The 22,066-nt window shown below is 45.1% G+C and overlaps 1 protein-coding gene across 2 annotated transcripts in view; it reads right to left on the bottom strand.

Moving 5' to 3' along the window:
• The window catches only part of mrc2 (mannose receptor, C type 2), a 197,902-nt gene that overhangs the window by 162,119 nt on the left and 13,717 nt on the right, over positions 1-22,066 (bottom strand). The window contains exon 2 of one of the 2 annotated variants that reach the window (XM_052038770.1): positions 1,185-1,260. The exons of the other annotated variant lie outside the window; for it this stretch is intronic. Coding sequence (XP_051894730.1) covers positions 1,185-1,212 — 28 coding nt within the window. The 5' untranslated portion in view covers positions 1,213-1,260. The remainder of the gene's footprint in view (positions 1-1,184; positions 1,261-22,066) is intronic. 2 annotated transcript variants of the gene reach the window in all.

The following is a 22,066-nucleotide window of genomic DNA, read 5'->3' as shown; positions in this document are numbered from 1 at the left end:
GTACATTCTGTTCTCACCCATTCCCATCAACTACGCACAGATTCTTGCACTCACCTAGGGAGAATTTGCAGCAGTCATTTAACCCACCAACCAACAGGGTTTTGGACATCAGAGCAAACTGGGGCACCCAGAGGAAACCCACATAGTCACAGGAAGAACATGCAAACTCCACAGACAGCACCAGAAGTCAGGGTCTCTGGAGCTGCAAGGCAGTTCTCCTAGCTGCACCACTCTGCTGCCCAATCCTTCTATACCTCTCCTTATAAATCTAAATAATTCTAATGCTTTTTAACTACCTTATGAATTTGCAGTGCCACTTTTAAGGATTAGTGTCCATGTACTCCAAAATCTTGTTGCTTATTTATTATTGCTATGCTACTTTTCACCAACTGAGTTCCATTTAAGACTTCCCTCCTTCATGAACAGACATCAGGGAACTAGTGTGCAGGCTGAACTGACCAGAGTACAACAGCGGAGAGATATAATGCTCACAAAGGGATCGCAAACAGCCAGCTTTGGACAAGCAGGCTGAAGATCCATGGTTGGCCTCAGCTGATTACTCATTCGACAAGCTACCTCATCGTTTACTCACAGTGTGAGCCCACACTCCGGGCATCCCTCCTACAGGCAGCAGCAAGGAGTTTCAAAGTACCTCTTCAACTGGACGACTGCATCACTGGACAGCAACCGTGCAAAGTGTATTACTGAGAAGGTTACTCATAATTGAAACAGAGGGAATGTTTCAGATAAATAAAAGGCAAGTAAAATTTATGCCACAATATGCCCAGACAATAACCAACTCCAACCATCAACCCTTGACATTCATTGGCATTTGCATCACTGACAAAACACTCAGCTGGACTAGCATACACATACTGTAGCTGTGAGAGCAGGGCAGAGCCTGGGTATCCTGTGACCAGTAACTCATTTCCTTCACCATCTACAAGGCACAAGTCAGGAATATGACGGAGTATCTGCCACTTGCCTGAAAAACTGCAGTTCCAACAACACTCATGAGATTTGACACCATCCAAGACAAAGCAACTACCTATTCAGTACTCAATCCACCATCCTAAACATTTATTCCCTCCACTACAGTGGCTGCAGTGTGCACCGTCTACAAAATGCACTGTAGTTACTCACCCAGGCTGCTGACACAACCTCCCAATCCTTCCAGCTCTTACCTCCAAGGACAAAGAGAACCAGGTGCATGGAAACACCACTCCCTGCAGGTTCCCTCTTGAGCTGCCAGCATTCCAACTTGGAAATACACAAGATAAGATTTATTAGTCACATGTACATCGAAAAACACAGTGAAATGCATCATTTTGCGTAGAGTGTTCTGGGGACAGCCCGCAAGTGTTGCCACGCTTCCGGCGCCAATACATAGGAATAAGGAGCAGGAGTACCACCTTGTGCCTGGGTCTGTTATTTAATAGGATCATGGCTGATCTGATTGTAACTCTTCATTCCCACCTACCTGCAATAGCCACTTGCTCATCTGCTTTAAAAATATTGAAAGATTCTCTTTCTCAAAAGGTGGAAGCAGAGTTCCATAGACTCATTACCCTCCAAGGGAAACAAATATCTCTGCCTTATTTTTAAACAGCGACACCCATTTCTAAATTCTCTCACCAGAGGAAAACAACTTCTCACATTCACCCTGTCAAGCAGGTAGAGCAAATAAATAGAAAAACTAACAGAATGTTATAATGACACATCTATAATATGTATAATACAAATACACCCAATTGGAAACCAGTGAGTATACATGTATTATAAATTATATTATAAATATGTCATTATAACATTCTGTTAGCTTTCCTATTTGCTTGCTCTACCTGCATAAAAACCTTTTGCAAATCACCACCTTGGCAGCAGATCCCTCTGCATTTCAGACCTCTGCATTCTCTCAGCACTTAGATTATATGCTGTTTTTTTTTACTTTTCCTACCGAAATGAACACGTTTATATGATCCCTCATTGTGCTCCATTTGCCACATTTTTGCCCACTGACTTAACAAGGCTGCAAGTGGATATAGATGGGTTATGTCCTCTTATTTTCCTATCAAAGTGTCATCAGCAAATTTAGCACTGATATTCTCCATGTCTTCCTCCAGGTCATTTATATGAACTGTAAAAGGTTGAGGCCCCTGCATAAATCCCTGTGGTACACCACCCATTACATTTGCCAACTGGAAATGGACACATTCAACATCTACTATTTTCTTTTGCCCATCAGCCTTCTACCCGCACCGAAAAGTTACCTCCTGCATCATGAGCTTTTATTTTCATCAAAAGCCTCTGATGTGGCACTTTGTGATATGCCATCTCAAGATCCACCCACTGTTTTCCAATTATCCACAGCACGTTCCTTCTCCCAAGAACGCCAATAATTTGATCAAACGTCATTCCATTTTGCAAAACTATGTTGATTTTGCCAGATTAAGGAGGTTATATTCATTTTATCTCCCAATCTAATGGAACCTTCCATGAATCTAGAGAATTCTGGAAAATTAAAACCAATGCATCAACTTTCTCACTGGGCATTTCCTCTAAAATCCAGGGATGAAGCCTACCAGAAGCCAGAGACTCATCAGCCCACAGTTCGAACAATTTGCTCAGTACCACTTCTCTGGTGATTGTAACTTCCTCTCCCCCCTCAATTCCCGATTTGCAGCTATTTCTGCCATGTTACTTCTATCCTTTATCATGATGCAAAATACCCTGTTAATTCATCTGCCATTTCTTCATTTTCCATTACTAATTCTCCAGATCCATTTACTACAAGACCAACACTCACTCCATTCATTCTTTTCATCTTAAAGCATTTATAGAAATTCTTACCATCTGTTTCTACATTTGTGGCCAGCTTTATCCCAACCTTACATATTTTGCTTCCTTATTAATCATTCTTTGCTTTTTTTTAAATATACATATTCTGTCCAACCTTCTGACCTGTGACCCACCCCTTCCCGTCTCCGATCACTCCATTGCGCAACTATCTGCTTTTTCTTCGTTTGATGCTATCTTTAACTTTCGTAGTTAACCACAGATGGTGGATTCTCTCCTTGGAATTTTTTCTTTCCATTGGAATGCCTCTTTTCTGCATATTCCAAAACATACCCTTAAATATCTGCACTGCATTTCACCCAGCTCCCTGGGACAGTGTAGCTACTCTGTTTTATGTCCTCACCACGCCTTGAGTTAAGTTTAAAATGCTGGAATGGACTTTTGTTTCTCCCCTTCAAACCGAATGTAAAATTCAATCAGATTATGATCATCACTTTGGGGTGCCTTCATTTTGAGATCATTAATTCCGCCTATCTTGTCACACTATACCAGGCCTGGTACAGTCTGGCTCCCTGATTGGATCAGAAACATACTGTTTTAAGAAAATTCCAAACACACTCAAGAAATTCATCCAAGCTTCCTTTGCCCATATTTTCCCAGACCTTGACAACCTCCCAGTATTTCTTCCCTCAGACTCTGTCCTACCATGTGGTTACTGTTAGGAGGGATTCGCAAACAATTTCCGCAAATGATTTCTTGCCTTTGCTATTTCCTATCCCCATCTCAGCTGCTGCTACATCCTGGTTTCCTGAGCTCAGATCACCCTCCTCCATTGTGCTGAGACCACCATTAATTACAGAGCCACTCCTCCACCTCTCGCCAGCTTCCTGTCCTTCCTCAATGCCACGTAGCCTTCAACATTCAGCTCCCAGTCTATGCTGACATGCAGCCAATGTCTCTGCAATAACTATTAGATCACATTTTTCTATTTGTGCTCTCAGTTCAACTGTTTTCTTTTGAACACTATGCACCTTCAGATACAGGACCTTCAGCTTTGTCCTTTTATTATTTTTGTTACCTCCAGCCTTATCTATTGATTGATTCTCTCTATCCCTTCCTGTCAATATCTTTAACTCTTCCCATATTAATCTCTAGTCTTGCATCTGCTCTTTGATTTTCCACATCATTCCCACTTTGATGCCTTGTCTGCGCTGTTTGGTTTAAAATCCTCTGTACTTCAAGGTATGGGGTTTGCTAGAACCCTGATCCAGCGTGGTTCAGATGTACACCATCGCAATGGCACAGCTCCCACTTTCCCCGGTAAGGGAGTCAGTGCCTCTTGAACCAGAACCCACCAGTCCTTCACTGTCACTGGGCCCAAAACAGTTCTGTGGGGGCACCTTCCCACCACAGCGTTTCAAGGAGGCAGCTCACCACCACCTTCTCAAGTGGTATTATGGATGGCCAATAACTGTCAGCCATGCCCAAGTCCCAAGAAATGAATGAATGAAAGATAACTTTAATTAGTCACATATACATCGAAACACACGGCGAGATGCATCTTTGGCATGCCCACAACTTCCTAACCCGTATGTCTTTGGAATGTGGGAGGAAACCCATGCAGACACAGGGAGAACGTACAAACTCCTTACAGACAGCAGTCGGAATTGAACCCGGGTTGCTGGTGCTGTAATAGCATTACGTTAACTGCTACACTACCGTGCCTGCCCTAACAAAACAAAGCAGGCAGCCCACATACAACACTGCTGCTGTTTCTCCCTTCCCAAGCTGTTGGCTATGGTGCAGCTATTTACCTTACCCTTCCCATTACTGGCAGTCTCACCGGTTATGGCTGATTGGATAACCCAGATGCATGTGCATCTGGAGCGGTGGCAGTTGAAGAGCTGGAAGTGTCATTTGCAAACAGCAACGAGGGGCAGGCAAGTGAGGGGTGAGTGAGGGGCAAGCAAATGGCAGAGGGCTGGAGGCTCAAGGAAAGGATAACAGGCAGCCAAACACTGCATTCAGATGTCGCTGGTGTACAAGTAAGTGGGAGAACATAGCAAACTGCTGATTCTGAAGATGGCACCAATTATCTTCTTGTGTTCTCATGACCTGAAACATTAACTCTGTGTGTCTCCCCACAGATGCTGCCTGACCCACTGAGTGTTTCCAGCATTTTCTGTTTTTATTTCAAACCACAAATACTTCAGCTCTGCAGGGCAGATGGACAACAAAATGTGTTTACTTAACACCTTACAATACCCCAGAACATCCTAAAGAAATTCCTCCTGATAAAAACCTCTGGGTACTGCAAGGTCCCAGGAACAACAATGAGTTAATTTAGTGATTTTGATTGAGATAAAAGTTGGTCAGGACACTGAGAAGAACTCCTTTTCTTTTTCAAGGTCCTGCCAAGGGATCTTTCACATCCTCTGGGGAGCCTGATGGGTCATTGTTTTTAATGTTATGTCAGAAAGTTGGTACTTCTGACAGTGGGGCATTCCCTCAGTCGTGCACCAGAGTAATCGGTCCAGGTTTTACTCTTGAACTGGAACACAAAGCCACAACCTTCTGGTTCACAGGGCCGGTCCTACTGCTGAACTGCATGGGACACTTCATAATATAAGTATGGTGCATACAGAGGGTCATTTTAAACGCCATCTATAGTGTGGTCAGGTTAGACAGGATACTAAAGTGAAAAAATGCATAAACCTGAACCCAGCCCCCTTGAAGCTACCCGCTTCCTGTAACGACTGATCCGAAAATGGGAGCGATCATCCACTCACTCCCAGGAGGTCAATTTTTTTTAAAATTATAAACTACAGTTGAATCTCGATTATCCAGGATAACAGAGGGAAGTGTCTCCACGAATAATACAAAATACATTAAGCAGCATCGAAGCGAAGTCTGTTCCAGGGATGTCTACCCTGAAGAAGTTTTCTTCCTCTCTTTGAAGGGAGTTCTGTGAGACCCTCTCTCACTGTTCCCCTTCCATGATCTCTGCTGACCTGCCTGCGTGTGCTCTTCCCCCTCCCTCCACCTTCTTATTCTGGCTTCTGCCCTCTTCCCTTCCAGTCCTGATGAAGGCTCTCAGCCCAAAACATCAATGGTTCATTTCCCCCCCCCCCATGGACGCTGCCTGACCTACTGAGTTCCTCCAGCACTTTTTGTGTATTGTTCCAGATTTCAGCATCCACAGAATTTCTTGTGCCTTAGCACTATACTTCATTGTTCAATAAAACCAGTGGTCATGTTGGTTTGAAGTCAGTTTACAGTGGTACCTTTTCCCAGCTCTCAAGCACTCCAGGTTTCTTTTCAATTGACAGAACAACACATTTCCACTTCCAGGGGTTTCTGGACATTCTTACTGTACAGGATGACTCCGGGATACGGTCCTGCATTGTAAATAAGCTTCAATACCTTGAGATCAGTTCTAATGTTTTCTAACTCTATGCTGGTCAGTAGGTTAATTGACCATTGGAAGTTGTCTGCAGTCAGCAGGCGAGTGGTAGAATCTAGGAGAGAAGATGGGAATGTACGGAGAATCAAATGGGATGAGTGCTAATGGGTGGTTGATAGTCAGTGTGCACTCAGTGGGCCGAATGGCCTGTTTCCCTGCTGTATAACCTTTGCAACCTCTGTGCAGAACAGCAGCAAATCTAGAATTTGGACACCCCATGGCTATAACTGCTCTGCTTGGAAACCCTGTCCTGTAAACGTTGGGGCCACATCTCTCATGCCATTTGGTATCATCTTGTCACTTGGGTTAGGGGGCCAAGTACAGTCAGGATGAACAAAAGTACTTCAGCCTCCGGTAGGTAAGTACTCCAGTAGTGGGAGAGTCTAGGACCAGAGGGCACAGCCTCAGAATAGGACGTCCCTTTAGAACAGAGATGAGGAGGAATTTCTTTAGCCAGAGGGTGGTGAATCTGCGGAATTCATTGCCACAGACGACTGTGGAGGCCAAGTCATTGGGTATATTTAAAGTGCAGGTTGATAGGTGCTTGATTAGTGAGGGCGTCAAAGGTTACGGGGAGAAGGCAGGAGAATGGGGTTGAGAGGGAAAAATAAATCAGCCATGATGGAACAGTGGAGCAGACTCGAAGGGCCAAATGGCCTAATTCTGCTCCCATGTCTTATGGTCTTGGGACCAATGCATCATAGGAGCCGCAAATACCTGCGATAACATTTAAGAAACATCAAGGACGGTATGGAGCTGCACCCTTCTCCCCCTGATCGACCCAGTTCCACCTACACCCACCGAGCCCTCCATCTCCGTTTCTTTCCCCTCCTCCACCCTCCCCATCTGCCCACCACCCACACACACCTCCCATTGGGTCCTTTCACCATCCCCCCCCCCCCCCCACCACAGTTCCCATCTGCCCTCCCCACCTCCCTCACTTTACTCCAGGCTCCACCTTCCCCTCCGATCAGATTCCATCATCTTCAGCCCTTTGTTGCCTCCACCTGGCAACTCCCAGCCCCTGTCGCTATTTCATTCTCCCCTCCACCTGCCTATCACCCCTCCTCACCTGGACCCACCTACCACTCGCCAGCTCTTGCTCCTTGCCTTCCCGCACCTCTTTATACTGCCTATCTTCCTCTATCTTTCAGTCCAGATGAAGGGTCTCGACCCAAAACTTCAACCGTCTATTTCCCTCCACAGATGCTGCCTGACCCGCTGAGTTCCTCCAGCAGTTTATTTGCTGCACCCTCGCTGTCAACTGGAACCCATTTAGAATTACTTAAGATGCAGTTGTGAAATAAGTTCATTGAGCTTTGAACTATGCCAGATCTATTACATAACAGCAGCAGTGGACAACATGTTCAGTTCTGTTTCACCACCCTACTCAGTCCTTTCTTTAAACTGACTTACGAGAGTATCTGCCTCAGGAGAATCAAAATATTGTTTGAGACACATAAACTTGGGTCTCCACTGGAACAGATGGCAAAGCTACAACATTCCACACTGTAATGCAAGGGCCTTTCGACCAAAATAGAACTAGCGGACCCCAAAGTTCACCTTGCCAAAAAATAAAAAAGCAAACTCAGCTGATCTAAAATAAGGCTTTTACAGTTTGTAAATCTACACGTGAAACCCGACTCCAGCTGCACAGTTTTCCACACAGAAAGCTTAAGATTCCACATTAAGAAGTTTGAACAGTGGACACTTTAATGCAAGAAATTATTTTTTTTACATATCCATTTAGAGGACGTGGGCATCGTTTTCAAGACCTGGATTTACTGCCCATCTGTAATTGCCCCAGGGGTAATAGTGATGTTGAGTTACCTTCTTGAACCACTGGAGTATGTTAAGATCCCGATTAGTCATTAGTGAAAATCTGTCTGGCTTAAACCTCCAAGCAGATTTTCAGATATTCAGGGAATCCAGGGATATGGGGTGAGTACAGGAAAATGGTGCTGAGGTAAAATGATCTTATTAAAGAGTGGAGTGGGCATGAGGGGATGAGATGTCTCCTCCTGCTTCTAAGTCTAATGTTCTTGTGGAAAGTGAACTCCGACCATCTAAATTAACAATCCAAAGTTTATGTGTTCAAATGCCACCGTGACAGTTCTAAAATATGAACTCAGTAATAAAACCTGGAAATGAAGAGTGGATATCAGTAAACGTCAGCACACTGTCCAATAATTGTTAAAAGCTAAACCCCATTCAAGTTGGAAAAGAAACCAGCCAGCCTAGTCCAACATGGCCTAGAAAGGACTCAAATCCCACAGGTACCTTGTATCTACCCTCTAAAGGTGATCACTCTATTGAACAAGGAATGGAAGATAAATGCTGGCATTACTTGCTTCCCGTACCAAGACGAACAGAGAGGACCCAACAATCTCCAGCAAAGATCCACGTTGAACCAACATTACAGACACTCCACACTACACTGGTCTGAAACAAGTCTGACCCAGGCACCAGTGTACAGCGTGGTTTCCATTTTGTTGAGGGGTACTGGCCAATAGAGATGAGCATGCTGCCCTTCAGACCTGCTGGACACCTGCAGAGGATGCAGAGCAGGAAATGAAGCCGAACAGAGCTGAGTGGATGGCACGCGTGTTTCAGAGTCAGGCAACACCATGGAAGGGCTGTACTATCGGAAGCGCTGTCGTTCAGACAAGGATCTGCAACAGAGGATCTGCCTTATGTCGTGTAGATACAAACAATCCCATAGCTCCATGGCGAAGTTCAGGAGATCTACTGATATCACAGCTGTATTCATCCTTAAGCTAACCACAATGTAAACTTTACCAAACCTCGTTATGCAGAAGTGGATGCTACAATCCTCACACTTTATCAGCAATTATACTTCAAAAGCACTCTGCTGCCTGTAAAGTTACTTGGGACATTTTGAGTTCATAAAAGCTGGAAAACATGCAAGTTCCTTTGACTCCTCCTTTCGCGACTGCGCAGAATAAGAAACCTGATCTAACACTGATCCTCTTCCAATCTCAATCAGAGCACTTCTTGGTTCAGGTGTAACAGTGAAACAGACAGGTCCCCACATGGGTGGTGGATCCTCCCTCTGCCGACTGCCATTTTGTCTGCAGAGCACTTGTGGACAAACCAGAGGGACTGGGGAAATGCAAAACCTTGGCTAACAACACAATTTTCGTACTCAAGCAGACACTCTTCCACTCAGAAATCTCCTAGGTGACTAGAGGATGAGCATGGTTCTGCCACATTCGTCTAACCCAGTGGAACACCGCGATAGAACACCGGCGAACCAGTCGGCTGGGAGCAGCAATGGTTCCCTTCCTGTTAAATAATACACCAGACAACACAACAACATGGATTTATACAGCATCATTACCAAAACTAAACATCCTGAGGTGCTTCAGAGGAGAGTTAACTAAATTTGACAGGGCGCCACACAAGATGTTAGACCAGGTGAGAATTTAGGTTTTAGGGAGTGACTTTAAAGGCGGAAAGAGGGCACAGTACATTGACAAGGAATCTCAGAATTTAAGTATAGCAACTGAAGGTGCACGCATCATTTGTGTTGGAATTAAATTCACGGATGATCAGGAGATCCAGGGTAGATGGGTGCAAAGATCAGAGGGTTCTAGGAGGTGATATCAGATCCATAATGTCCCTATAATGCTACCTGGCAGGCACGGTAGTGTAGCGGTTAGTGTAACGCTATTACAGCGCCAGAGACCCGGGTTCAATTCCTGTCGCTGTCTGTAAGGAGTTTGTACGTTCTCCCCGTGTCTGCGTGGGTTTCCTCCAGGTGCTCCAGTTTCCTCCCACATTCCAAAGACGTATGGGTTAGGAGGTCGTGGGCATGCTATGTTGGCGCCAGAAGCGTGGCGACACTTGCAGGCTGCCCCCAGAACACTATGCAAAGATGCATCTCACTGTGTGTTTCGATGTACTTGTGACTAATAAAGATCTTACTTTATCTTGCTTACAACAGCTGAATTCATGAAGCTGAAATGCGGGGAACTATAAACATTAAACCAAAGGAAATGCCTGTGAGGAGGGTTCTGATGAAGGAGCATCCACCTGAAACATTAACGGCTTCCCTCTTCCCTACCTGGCCAACTGATTACTCCCCGCATTTCCTTGCTCTATACCCCTTGGTGGGTGGCAATGGATTGCAGGCACTGCTGTTGAGTACATTGTTGGAACGTACTGACGGAAGCAAGAGCAGCTCTGTTGGAAGGATCATCACTATCCTCACCACAGAGGCGCTAACAGAAGGTGACGTGAGCCACATCCAACTGGGAATGGCCAGATTCCAATGCTCTCAGCCAGGTGTTCCAAATACCTTGGAGATGCAAGTTCCCAGTCATTTTAAAAAAAAAGCAAACAAATTGAGACAAGTCTGGGCAACACTCACATTGTACAACTGTCCAGTTGGGAATGTACAGTTGTACATCCCAAAATTTAAGGCAGATTCTGGTGATGCAATTTCTTTGTTAAACTTGAAGCTTGTACCACATGAATCAGGTAGTCAGCCACTCATCCCTGTCCTGTCATTCAAGATTACAACTGATCTTTGATCTCTGTCACCTTCCTGCACTAACTCCTGCTCTCTTGACTCCCTCAATATCGAAAAATCGATCAGTCTCAGACTTGAATATTCTCAGGGGTGGAGCCTCTGCAGCCTTAATAGGTAGAGATTTCAAAGATTCACTATTCTCGAGCTGAAGAGCTTTACACCAGCCGCAGACACTATTTACTGTGTCTCGATTTCTCTGGCTCTTGTCTGTTCTCGAAATGTGACCACATCAGCTTCAGAGAATCAGAAGTGATTGATTGTTTTGCAGAACACCTCCATTCAGTCTGCAAGGGCGACCCCAAGCTTCCAGTCACCCATCATTTTTCAGTATCCATCCATTCTCACTCTGAGCTTTTTGTCTTCAGCCTCCTACATTGTTCCATCAATACCCAACAAGCTCATGTATCAGCATCTCACCTTTCACCTGGGTACACTGCAGGCTTCGGCACTTGATGTTGAATTCAACCACCTCAGATAAGCAGCCTTTCCTGGTCAGTTCTGATGCAAGATCATCCACCCGTTACACCAACTCAGGTTCTCTCTCCACAGATGCCACCTGAGCTGCTGGGTACTTTCAGCATTCTCTTTTATTTTGCATTTCCAGCACTGGTTTTCCCTCTCACCTGCCCCCAGTCATCTTCCTCTTTTTACACTCCTCCAGACAGATCATCTATGGTTAATGAGCATCATTTCCCGGTCCTAGACTGCACCAAAAGCAATTGCGTCACCGGGACAACCTCTGTCTCCGCACCACTACAGACATTCTCTGTTCTATCCACCTCTTCCCCTCTCTGCAATTTAAAGCACACCTATTTTCTCCCTTTGCCTGTTCTGTTGAAAGGTCTTTGGTCTGAAACATCAATTTTGTTTTTCTCTCTGCAAATGCTGCCTGACCTGCCGAATGTTTCGAGAACTCTGTTTTTATTTCATGGAACTGGTAGCTGATTTATTACGGGTTCCAAACAGCTGAGACTTTCATTCTTTGCATACTGACAGTGTGAAGAACAAGGTATCACTTGGCCTTTGCTGACAACAATTTTAAACTCCCATGAAAAATGTAAAAGAAAAAAATCTGCAAAGTCCTCTCCAACACAGTATTTCATACTCTACTCCAATGCACTCCTCCAAGGCTAACCTGGTGGTATTTCTGTCTGCTCAGTTGGACACAAATATCACAGCAATTCAACAGTGGAGTTCTCTCTCTTGCCCTCAACCAATATCACAAGACAAACCAGAAGATTTGGTCATTATTTGTCAGAGTTTGCTGCATAAAATGAAAGCTCAGTACTTTGAAGAACGAGTATGGACAAGGTCTCACCAATACCCTTTGTAATTTATACAAAACCCCCCAACTTTTGTATTCAATTCCTCCTTTTTTTAAAATATAGATTTTGAGGAGCCAAGGCCAGCATTTATTACGCATCCTTGAATGTCCTCGCAAAGGTGCTGGTGAGCAGCCTTCTTGAACTCCTGCAATCCTTCCAATGAAGTTCCTCCCACAGTACCGTTGGGGAATTCCAGAATGTAGATCCGGTGACGATGAAGGACTGGCAATACAATTCCAAGTCAAGTTGGTGAGTGACTAAGAAGGTAATCTGGAGGTAGTGGTATTCCTAGGCACCTGCTGCCCTTGTCATCCTTGTCGGTAGAGGTTCTGTGTTTACAGGGGTAAGAGTAGCTTCGGTGAGTAACTGCAGTGCATTTTGTGGATGGTGCACACTTCAGCCACTCTGCACTAGTGCTGGAGAGAATGAACATTTAGTGCAGTGGATGAGGTGCCAGTCGAGTGGGTGCTTTTTCCTTGGATAGTGTCGACTTCCTTGACAGTTGCTGGCACTTGCATCCAGGCAAGTGGAGGGAATTCTATCATATTCCTGATTTGTGCCTTGTGGATGGTGGAAAGGCTTTGGTGTGTCAGGAGGTCAATCACTCACCGCAGGATACCCAGCTTCTGACATTGTCCTTGTAGCCACAGTAATCATGTGGCTGTCCCAGTTATGTTTCTTGTCAGTGATGTCCCCTTCATGATATTGATGTTGCAGGATTTGGTAACAGCACCGAATGTCAAGGGTGGGTGGTTAGATCCTCTCTTGCTGGAGACAATCATTGCCTGACTGTTATCTGGGTCTTGCTGCACGAGGGTATGGGCTGCTTCATTTGGTCGTATTGAATGGCAAATCAGGCCTGAGGGGTCAGGGGGTCTACTCCAGCTCCTATTTTCTTGTGTTCTTGTCAGTTGTGAATGGAACTGAACGTTGTGCAACCATCAGCAAACATCCCCACTTCTGACCTTGTGACAAAGGAAGAGTCATTGATGAAGCAGCTGAAGATGGTTGGGTCTAGGTCAGTGTCCCGAGGAAACAAACCCAGCCTATCCTGCTTCTCTTCATAAATGAAATACTCCATCCCAGGCAACGTCCCAGTAAATCTCCTCTTCACCATCTCCAGTGCAATCACCTCCTCCGTATAGTATGGCAACCAGAATTATACACAGTACTCAGCTGTTGTGTAACCAATGTTTTATAAAGTTCTACAATAACCTCCCTGCTCTTATATTCTGTACTCTGGCTAACGAAGCCAAATTTCCAATATGCCTTCTTCACCACCCTATCTACCTGTGCTGCCATCTTCAGGGATCCTTGGAATTGTACATCAAGGTCTCTCTGATCCTCAGTACTCCTATGACCTTACAATTCATTGTTTATGCCTTAACCTTATTAGTCCTCCCAAAGTGCACCACCGTGAACTTATCAGGATTAAGTTCTGTCTGCCATTGCTCTGCCCATCTTTGGAAACCATCGATATCATGCTGTAGACTACAATTATCCTCCACGCCATCAGCACCACCACCAATTTTCATGCCACCGGCAAATTTAATAATGATACTGCCTGCATTCATATCCAAATTGTTTATCCATATAACCAACAGCAAAGGTCCCAGCACTGATCCCTGTGGTACACCGCTGATCATGGGCTTCTAATCACCGAGATATTGTCCCACCATCACCCTCTGCCTCCTGTTATCAATCAGGTCCAATTTGCCAACTTGATATGGATCCCCTGGGCTCTAACATTTCGGACCAGTCTCTCATTTGGGACCTTTTCAAAGGCCTTACTGAAGTCCATATAAACTACACCAACCACTCTGCCCTCATCGATTCATTTTTTACCTTTTTTGAAAAATTCAGTCAAATTGGTCAGACAGGATCTCCCCTGAACAAAATCATGCCGACTATTTTTGATTAATCCCCGTCTTGCCATGGGTAGATTAATGTCACACTTACAACATTCACAGTTTATTTTCCTACAAGGTGCAGGTTCTGGAAAAGCTAAAAGAAACAGGAAAAGCCACACAGATACCACATTCCCGGGCTGTAGGAAGCTTCCCTGCCTTGCTTCTGTTACCCTTCTGTAAACATTTACACCTTCCCTTGATCTAGCTTTCAGTTTTGCCAATAGCACTTACGTTAGCCTCATACTGTCTTCATTTCTGTCAGTTCATTATTTTCTATCCCTCATCTCATCACAGACTTCCTATTTTTCTTCCATGTTCTTGCCCCACTTCCAGGCCTCAATACTTGCGTTGAAGCTTCTACCTGGAGCATTTTCCAGAAAGCACATAAACCTGAAATGTTAACTTCATTTCCTTCCCTACAGATGTGGCCCAGCCTCAAATGCTTCCAGCATTTTACTTCAGACTTCCAACATCTGAATGATTTGGCTTCTTTTACTCCACTTGGAGCTGGTCTCCTGTGGTCCAAATCCAAAAGGGGAGTGGAACTGCGCCAGACACACATGGCGAGGTTCCAAAGCAACGTCTTCATTTTCCTTTTACTTCTGCTTAGTTACAATTTGTGCTGATCAGACCAAGTAACCTCACCGAGGCAGCGCGCTCACTCCCCCCAACCGTGCCAGAGGCGGGGGAGGTGGTGCCCACTGCCAAGCTGGAGAATGACTGAAAACATCTCAAGCCATTCCTCATGTAATTCATAGTCCCACAAGGGGAGGTCAAACAAACTCCAACTCACGTCAGTTAAGAGGGAGGAGAAAATGGAAAAGGGGAAACGAATGTTGCAGAAGGAATAAGAATGTATGAAATTGGAGCTTCGAGCTGGCTCCACCATTCAACAAGATCAAATCTATCTTCTACTTCAGCACCATTTCCTTCCCTTGTCTGCAGATCACTTGATTCTCTAAAAATCCAGAAATCTGTTCTGAATGAATTCAATGACTGAGCCTCCACAGGCCTTCAGGGCAGAGAATTCCAAACATTCATCACCTTCATCTCAATCCTAAAAGGCCTCAATCCAAGATCAAGACCTGCTTTCAGATTCCTCAGCCAGGAGAACCATCTGCCCTGCATCTAACCAGTGGAGCCCTCTAGGAATTATACAAGTTTCAATGCTATCTCTTCTCATTCCTCTAAATTCTTGAGAATACAGCCCTGGTCTACTCAACCTCTCCTCATTCAGCTCTCTGGCCAATCCTGGAACCAATCTAGTGAATCTTCGCTGCACTCTCACTAAGGCAAGTAGATCCTTTTTTGGGCAAGAGGTCCTAATACTCAATACTCCAAGGTCCCATATAATCACAATAAGACATAGGTACTTAAATCCTCTCTTACTGAAGTCCAACATACCAATTGCCTGCCTAATCCCTGCACGTTGGCTTTCTGTGACTTGTGTACAAGGACAACTTGATTCCTTTGAACATCAGCACTATCCAATATCTCACTCACCCAACTCACAACCTCACCTTGTTTTGTAACAAATTGGAAATATGAAATTTGATTCTCTTAGCCAAATTATTGACATACCTTGCGAATAGCTGGGGGCCAAGTACTGAATCCTACAGTACCCCAACTAGTCACAACCTGTGAGAAAGGCACCGCTATTCCTACTCCTTGCTCACTGTCCATTAACCAATTCTCAATTCACGTCTGTATATTCAGTCCAATCCATGTGCTCTAATCTTATAGGCCAACCTTGTGTGGGGCTTCATCAAAAGCCACCTGAAAATCTAAACAAACCACATCCATTTGTTCTCCCTTTTCTACTTTACTAGTCATTAAAGAACTCCAGTAGATCAGTCAAACGTGATTTTCCTTTCATAAAGCTATGCTGATTCTGTTCAATCCTGTTATTCTTTTCAAGCTATTTTGTTATTACATCCTTCACTACAGACTCCAGCACCTTCTCCACCAGTAGTTCCCCATTTCCTCTTTCCAACAGTGGGGTCAACATTTGCTACCCTCCAATCCACAGGAACAATTCCAGAATCTATAGAGGTCACTACCTCGAAAGCCACCTCTCCTTCCAAGACTGGGGATTGGGTGGATTTGGGATTTACTGGCTTTTACTCTCACCAAGTTCCCTAGAACCCTTTTCCCACTATTAGTTATTTCCGCATTCTTGCTCCACCTTTTGTCCTCTGGAACTTCTGGCAGACGTTTTTTTTTTGTGTTTTCTTCCAATGAAAACACTCACAAAGTAGCTATTTAATTTTCCCATCTCTTTATTCCCCATTACAACTTCTGTCGCAGTCTTTAAGGGGTCCACGTTTGCCCTTTCTTTTCCTTTTTACATACCACAGAATCCACTTTGATGTTTGCTCCCAGTTTACTCTCATAGTCTATGCCTTTCTTTACTAATTTCTTGGTTCTCCCTTTGCCGAGTTTTAAAATGCTCACAATTCTCAGGCCTCCTGATACTTCTGGCAATGTTATCAGCCCCCTCTTTGGGATTAACACTCCCTTTAGTTTCTCCTTTCAGCATGGATGGCCCACTTTTCCCTTTGGGTTTTTGTGTCTCAAAGGAATATACTTTTACCGGAAGTCGTGCAGTATTTCCTTCAATGCTAGTCAACGTCACACCTTTCAATGCATTTTCCCGTCAACTGCAGCCAGCTCTCCCCTCTTACCTTCATGGTTTCCTTTGTTTAGATTTACTAACCTAGCTTTGGACTGAACTACAGTACATCACTTTCAAACTCAATGTATAGCTTTATATTACGATCACTCCCCCCTTAACACAACAAGATCAATCAACTCACTGTACAAAACGAGATTTAATACTTTATTCTCCTAGTTGGCCACCTTTTTAATCCCCATTCTACATACACCCACGTGGCAGGATTTCAGCCTCCCCCAGCCTTGTCACTGAGCACCTTCGTCTCATGTTAACCTGCCAACCTTGCTACATAGCTGTCAAGGGAAAACATTTTGGTCAACCTGGCTGTGATGAGTGAAAAATGTTTTAAACAAAGATTCTCCCTCCATTCGTGAATCTCTGGAGAGAAGAGGGAGCAAACAAATCAGTGCAAAGTCCAGATACCAAGGACATGTTTAGCAGGGAAGTAGGATCACTGGAGATCAAAGCAGAGAGAAGTCTGTTAAGTCCTCAGAGTGGACAATGCCAGGGTTGCAACAGGATTTATGCAAGTGCAGGAGGAGGGCAGGTGGGGTGGAAGAAAGGGAAGGTGCGTGACATGTCGATGGTGGGAAACAAACCGATAAAGGGCTGGTAGAGCAATGGATAGTAACGAGCTGGGGGTGGGGAGGAAAGAGAGTGGACGTGAACAGAAGTTGGGTCTGAGATGTGAATGGCACTAGCCTAATTTGTATCAATAGCTGATGTTGGAAAAACAGTGGTCATGTAATCTTACAGCACAGAACATCCTACCATGTCCACACTGACCATCAAATACCCATCTATACCAATCCCATTTACCAGCACTTGCTCCATAGCCTTCTATACCTTGGTGATTCAAGTCCTTCTCTAGACACTCCTCAAATGTTGTTGGTTATAATCTGAGAGAATGGCCTTCAGTGTTGAGCCTGGAGGGTTAAGGTGTACTCTGGAGGGTGAAGCTACCATTCAGTGTCAGTGTAACGGCGCAGGATGCAGAGGGCTGAGATCAGACAGGGGCAGAGCACCAAAAGCTCTGAGCAGCCTTGTGGACTCAACAGAGCTGTCCAGCAGACCAACCACCAGTCTGGGTTTGGCCTGCCAAGCCTAGAAGTAGTATACATAAATCACCACTTCACCAGAGAGAAGTGTTTGGGACCCCATCCGAGGTGAAGGAACAGTCACTGAACTTGCATGGTGCCTTCAGAAGGGGAGCAGGTGAAAATTAGGGAAAAAAGCTGTATTGTATTTGCCTGTAATAAAGTGGGCAAGCCTTCTTATTGGTTGATTTGGAGGGGCTTCACAACAATGAAAATATAGAAAATGCTGAAAATTCTTAAGAGTTCAGCAGTATCTGTGGAGAGAGAAACAGAATCAACATTGTCAAAGAGGTCACTGCTCTGAAGCTCTAACTCCGTTTCTTTCTCCACAGATGCTGCCTGACCTGCTGTGTATCTCCAGTTTGTAGGTCAGATTTCCCAGCATCTGCAAGTTTTTGCTTTTCATGATGGTGAACTTCACTGAAGTCTTGCCACATCACACGAGAGTCTGCCCCGTGCCCACATTTGTGTTTTTGTTACACAAGGAGGGAGAGAGGGAAATCAGAGAGCTGCCTGAACACACTCACACAGAAACCGGAAAAGATGCAGCAGAAGAACAGGTACTGGGGAGCGTCGCTCAAAGAGACAAAAAACCTAAAGAGATCCAGCTAAAGGCAAAACACTTGCATCATTCCAGGGCTTCCATGATCACAAAACATCAGACTTTACAACCAGTGGAGCACTTTAGAAGCACAGTTACTTCCACGAAATAGGAATGCAACCATCAATTTACATGCAGTAAGATCCACAAACAACAAGACAGTGATGAGCAGATTTATTTTTAGAGACAATTAAATTTCTTTACACCAACGGATAATTATTGGCTGTCAGGCTACCAGGACGAACTCTATTTCCAACGGAGAGGTTTAAACCTGACACAATATGTGGTTACAAACTGCATTTTGAGTTCCTCTTGATGATGACTGAATTAGTTATACAGAACACAGTCACAGTGTTGGGTTCAAACCCTGGCCAGCCTTGTTGGCCACAACCAATGATGAACACATAACGAATGTAATGTCTCTCTCTCACGGTGAAATGAACTGAGCTTAGGTTCACAGAGCAAGCGTGGGCATTAGGTCCAGGGTACAAGAGAATTGGTGTGTGAGCAAGCACCGACCCATGCCACTAACCACTTCTGAACAGGAGTGGAAACAACAAGAGTCCCATTTCCAATTTATTATCTACCTGTTATTATTGATGTACTTGCAATAGCAAAGTTGAGCTTCATAAGCTATGACGTTCTTTGAACTGGTCAGATAAATTCTGGGCTAAACAATTGAGCACGTCTACCATTAGAGTAGGTCCTGTAAGGTAACGAGCCAGACTTTACGCACATGCATCCTGACCATCTCTTAAAAATGGGCAAAATACCTCGGAGACACGAAAGATTCTGCAGATGCTGGAATCTGGAGCAACATACAGAAAATGCTGGAGAAACTCAGCAGGTCAGGCAGCATCCATGGAGGGATGTAAACAGTCCTCTCTGACCAGATTCCTCCTCCTTCAGCCCTTTGCCTCTTCCACCCATCACCTCTCAGCTTCTCACATCATAACCTTTCACCCCCCTCCCCCCCATCACCTGCCAGCTTGTGTCCCACACCCCCCCTTTTTATTCCGGCTTCTGCCCTCTTCCTTTCCAGTCCTGATGAAGGGTCTCGACCCGAAACATCGACTGTTTGTTTCCCTCCATAGATGCTGCCTGACCTGCTGAGTTCCTTCAGCATTTTGTGTGTGTTGTGGCAAAGTTCCTCAACTGGAATGGATGCTTTGTGGGAGAACAGAACACCTTTGAACACAGCGAGATTTCAGAGTGAGATAAATGACCAGTTAAATGATGTGCATGACGAGTGTCAAGTGTAGATGCCAGCATTATAACTGTAGTCAGAAAGCTTGGCTAGAAGTGCTGTTGGCTGTGGAGTTCAGGCTTTCAGTACTACAGATGGGATGTTATCTAGTCCCTCAACCTTTGCTGCATTCAATGCTCTCACCTATTACTTTATAACACATGGATCAAGTGTGTGTCGACTGACTGCTCTGATGATGGAGATCACCAGAAAATGACAAGATGGATCATCCACTGGCACCTGGTCGTAGATGCTTTAGTCTTTGGCATCTCTGTGCTGGGTTCCACCATGGTCAAGGATAGGGATGCTCCTCTATTAGGAAGTTCCTCCTAATCTGTACCTCAATAACACTTAACCAGCTTTATTCCATGATGCTTGGAACCCTCACCTAAAACACTACTGGCCTCAATTTAAAATGTTCGCAGTTCCAGTTTTCCACTATACCACGTGGGGGATAAAATACTTGCCTACATTATTCCAAAATGGCTCTAAATTCATGTTTATTTGACCTAGTTCTGGACTTCAGAGAGAAAATATTTCCTCCCGATCCTTTTATCACATTAAATGCGTGCAAGAGAGAGAAGTACTGGAGCAGGCTCACACTACAAACACAGTCTTCCACTTGCCAACGTGGATAGTAACTGCGTGCAACACTGTCAGACACAATTAACACGCTCAATAGCAGCCAGACGTCAAAGATGGATCTTTCTGATTTGCAGTACTCAGTTCCACGTAGCCTGCTATGAATTCAGCCACAACGATGGCCCAAACAACATTAGGAAACATATAACGTGAAGTGTACAGCATTCAGGTTTCAAGGGAGAAATTGTACAGCTGCATTCCAGTTGTGGCTGCTCCTGGGTCCAGCAACGTCTGTGAAATGTCAGTGACTAGATAATCCAAGAGCGCTCTGTTGGATTAGCCCAGAAGGCCTGTCAGGCAGATGTCAGGTGTTGCAGACATACTCCAAGCCGAGGTTAGGGTGACACATACACTGAGCTGACACTATTTCACCCAGGCTGACCACCTGCCCTGTGGGTGTGATCACTGCAAAATATCCCACTCATCCCATCACCGGTGGAGATAACGTTCTTCATAAACGTTTCATTTCAAACTAGTATGCCAGCTTCAGGCAAGTGTACGCACCACATGCTCACAGCCTTGGTCTCAGACTACAGGTGGCAGTGTAAAAGAGGTCATTATCACCTGCATCTCCTCCAGAGTTTACTTCCATTGAAATTCTTGGGAGAAATACACGGTGGAGCAATTGGCCAGTTGTCACTCAACTCACACAGATGAGATCCAAAAGATGCATTAGTTCCGGATATTACACAGGATGTTGCGGTCGCACTGATACACAGTGATGTGGCTGGAAAGGCATATTTTTTATCCGTTTTGAAGACAGCGAGTGCCAAAAGCTTTGTGGGACAGGCAGCTAACTCATGCTGGGACTCGGTGTGAACAGGTATAAAGGTGAACAGGAATGTATCCGCTGAAATGTTAAACCAGCCATCGCATCCCTGTTCTCTCCGGAGTCTGCACACAACCCAAGGGAACATGGAGAGAGGGTTGGGCGAGGCAGCCGAAGGGGACACTGGGGCAAGGGAGTGAGTAAACAGAGTGAAGGGAGTGTGGAGGGGGAAGGATAGAAGTGAGGAGACAAGAGGGAGGAGGGGAAGAGTGCAACAGGGTATGAGAAAGACGGGCACCTCGCAGACTCTGACCATTCAATGACTAGTCAAGGACTTCCAGGTTTTCTTTGGGCAGGAACGGGATGGCGTGACAGAAGGTCAGAGGGGCAGGTTCGGGGCTGGCACCAGGTAGAAAGTATTTCTTTGCACAGGGGGTGGTTGTCAACACGAACACAGGGCAAGACAACTGAAAGACAAGCCGGCCACTCTATAACAGGAAGGGAGCCGGCCCCACTGACAGTGAGTGAGCAAGTCTGCTCAGTGCTCCCAGCTCTGCTCGACTCCACCTAGCCCCTGAGTGGTCCCGCCCGGCAGAAGATGCCTGCAGCCACGCAGCAGCCAGCAAGTCTATCCCCATCCAAATGCTCGCATGAGAGGTCCATAAGTCGGGTGTTTGCAACCCAGGGAGAACCTGTACATCATTGAAAGTATAGGGTGTTGTGTGAATGTCTGTGCTGACAATGATCAGCATGCAATACAGTTACACGTCCTCCTGCTTGATAAACCCATTATCGACACAAGTGTTAGCATTCTCACGCGAGGCACCATACAGCGGGTTCTAAATCTGAGACCCCACCCCACAGTAGCGTGCTGATGCACAAGGTTCAGAACCAGGTTTGAAGAAAGGCCAAACCAAGTAATAGCTTCACAAGAGATTCTGTGGACACTGGAATCTGGAACAACACACACAAAATGCTGGAGGAACTCAGC

Source organism: Pristis pectinata, chromosome 25 (assembly GCF_009764475.1).
Source record: "Pristis pectinata isolate sPriPec2 chromosome 25, sPriPec2.1.pri, whole genome shotgun sequence".
Classification (NCBI taxonomy): domain Eukaryota; kingdom Metazoa; phylum Chordata; class Chondrichthyes; order Rhinopristiformes; family Pristidae; genus Pristis; species Pristis pectinata.
Note: the sequence above shows the minus strand (reverse complement) of the source record. Positions and strands in the feature narration are given on the sequence as shown.